The sequence below is a fragment of the Cebus imitator genome, unplaced genomic scaffold, assembly GCF_001604975.1.
Source record: "Cebus imitator isolate Cc_AM_T3 unplaced genomic scaffold, Cebus_imitator-1.0 Scaffold42, whole genome shotgun sequence".
NCBI classification, from domain to species: domain Eukaryota; kingdom Metazoa; phylum Chordata; class Mammalia; order Primates; family Cebidae; genus Cebus; species Cebus imitator.
In genome coordinates this window covers 8,684,733-8,687,177 of record NW_016107357.1, presented here as the reverse complement: position 1 = coordinate 8,687,177, position 2,445 = coordinate 8,684,733, and the positions used below count along the sequence as shown (strand labels likewise).

The 2,445-nt window shown below is 39.6% G+C and overlaps 1 protein-coding gene across 1 annotated transcript in view; it reads left to right on the top strand.

The window, feature by feature from the left end:
* The window catches only part of ACBD3 (acyl-CoA binding domain containing 3), a 44,280-nt gene that overhangs the window by 34,900 nt on the left and 6,935 nt on the right, over positions 1–2,445 (top strand). Inside the window, exons 6-7 of the mRNA XM_017526440.2 lie at positions 450–636; positions 1,780–2,064. Of these exons, the coding sequence (XP_017381929.1) occupies positions 450–636; positions 1,780–2,064 (472 nt within the window). The remainder of the gene's footprint in view (positions 1–449; positions 637–1,779; positions 2,065–2,445) is intronic.

Here is a 2,445-nt window from a genome sequence, read left to right as displayed (position 1 = left end):
CTGGGACTACAGGCGTGCGCCACCATGCCCAGCTAATTTTTGTATTTTTAGTAGAGACGGGGTTTCACCATGTTGACCAGGATGGTCTCGATCTCTTGACCTCGTGATCCACCCTCCTTGGCCTCCCAAAGTGCTGGGATTACAGGCGTGAGCCACCGCACCCAGCTTCCTAATTAGTTTTTTTAGTGATTCTCAGATTAGAAAAATGTGACCCTTAGTTGCAGTTTTTGTCCACATTAATTTTTTATTATTGATTTTTTTATGTTTAGCTATCAGTTTGATATTGTACTACTAATATTCATTATAGACAGGATAAAAACTGATAAAAGTAATTTCTTGAGCATAGCATTTTAGTAGGGCAAAAGCATGGTATCAGATGTACTCCAGGGCAGATGTCCTGTTTGCTAGCCTTCGTGGTCAGTATGTCTTCACTTTCTCTTGATTTGTAGGCAGCATTACAGAAACAACAGGAAGTAGTAGTAGCTGGGTCTTCCTTGCCTACATCATCAAAAGTGAATGTAACTATACCAAGTGATATGATATCAGTTAATGGACAGGCCAAATCACACACTGACAGCTCTAAAAAAGAAGTGGAACCAGAAGCTGCAGAAGAAGCCGTAGAGAATGGACCAAAAGGTATGGTTTTGTTTATGTGTTTGTCCGGATGTCATAATTCCGAATCTGTTAAAAGCAAAGTCACAAAGTCAGGTTACAATTAGCTTTTGAGAACAATTACATATTTGTGAGAATTGAACATTTTTTTACTCTGAATCTGATGCTCTGGTGCCTCATAGATCAGTGTAGAAGAGCAAATCAGATGTCTTTGGACACTTTTAAGACAAAAGCTATGTTTTGCCTTATTTTATATATACATATAAATTATCTATTGCTGCATAACAAATTACAGGCCGTGCACAGTGGCTCATACCTGTAGTCCCAGCACTCTGGGAGGCTGAGGCAGGAAGAAGTGGTCAGGGATGGCAGTATGGTTCATGAGAAATTTGTTTTCAGAGATCTTCCTTGTCCTTTTAGAACCAGTAACACACAGTTGCTTCAGAAAAGGTTTTGGAATCCTTTGGTTTACTGCCCCACTCCCTGTTTTTTGGTTTTTTTTTTTTTGTTTTTTTAATCAAGGGATTATACCAGCATTTTCAAATGAGAGAAAATATTTCAAAGGCTTTGTGACTAACTTTGAGAAACTTATTTCGTAGCCAAGTGCACATAGATGCTGCTCAGCAACAAGACTTTACCCCTTTTTCTCAATCCCTGGTGGTTCTAATCCTGTCTGAGTTCTGTTTCTTTGAGTTCCATTGGAATAGCCCCTAGAACTTTGGAATGGTTGGAGGTCAAGACTTTTTCAACAGACAGGCTGAAGTCAAAGTCCAGTTTTCTTTGTTCACATCCAAAAGATTAATTTATTCCTAAAGCCAGATCACTCTTCCTTGCTAGAATATTTCCCTAACTTCAGTTGGGGCATTTCCAAAGTCATTCTTGAATCCTCTTATAGGGAGTGTTGAAAAAAATTGTTTCTATGATTGTGGGCTGCAGTTGTTACTTGAAGAAGTATGATGACCTCTGAGTGTGTGCAACATTGTTAAATGTGGTCATCTGGAGAGACTTGCATGGGGAGGCTTTTTTATTTCTCCAAGTCCTTGATCTAAGCTAGACCATATTGTACTTGGTGTCTAAGTATAACTGATCAGGTAGTCCTATACAAATCTGGCTACCTGCAGGGTAAAGACTTTTTGTCTTTAGCTTTTTAATTCCTGTTGCCTTTAGAATCTCTTCCAGTGATAGCAGCTCCATCCATGTGGACACGACCTCAGATCAAAGACTTTAAAGAGAAGATTCAGCAGGATGCAGATTCCGTGATTACAGTGGGCCGAGGGGAAGTGGTCACTGTTCGAGTACCCACCCATGAAGAAGGATCATATCTCTTTTGGGAATTTGCTACAGACAATTATGACATTGGGTTTGGGGTATATTTTGAATGGACAGACTCTCCAAACACTGCTGTCAGTGTGCACGTCAGTGAATCCAGCGATGACGACGAGGAGGAAGAAGGTAGAACCCTTGGTCCATATTTAGTAGCTGCTGGGTTATGTGTTGGCAGAAATGGTACATGGTTCAGGTGTCAGCTAGTCTTTTGCTTCCTGATTAACATTTCATGGTTAGGGAACACTGTCTTCGTTAGTGGGACCTTGGGCTGAAAACGTTGTGAGGCCAGGCTCCTTGTAGGGGATTGGGGCCTGAACAGATTTTTTTTTTGAATGCCAGGAAAATCTATTTGGCAGTTTGCTATTTTACTCCTTTCTGAATACTATTTACTTCTAACCCTGTGTGTTGAAAAGCCAAATATGCAAAATCACTTTGAAAAATTTTAAAGGAGCAAGAAAGAATTTTTTTTGTTTTGTTTTGTTTTGTTTTTCTTTTTTTTTTTTTTTT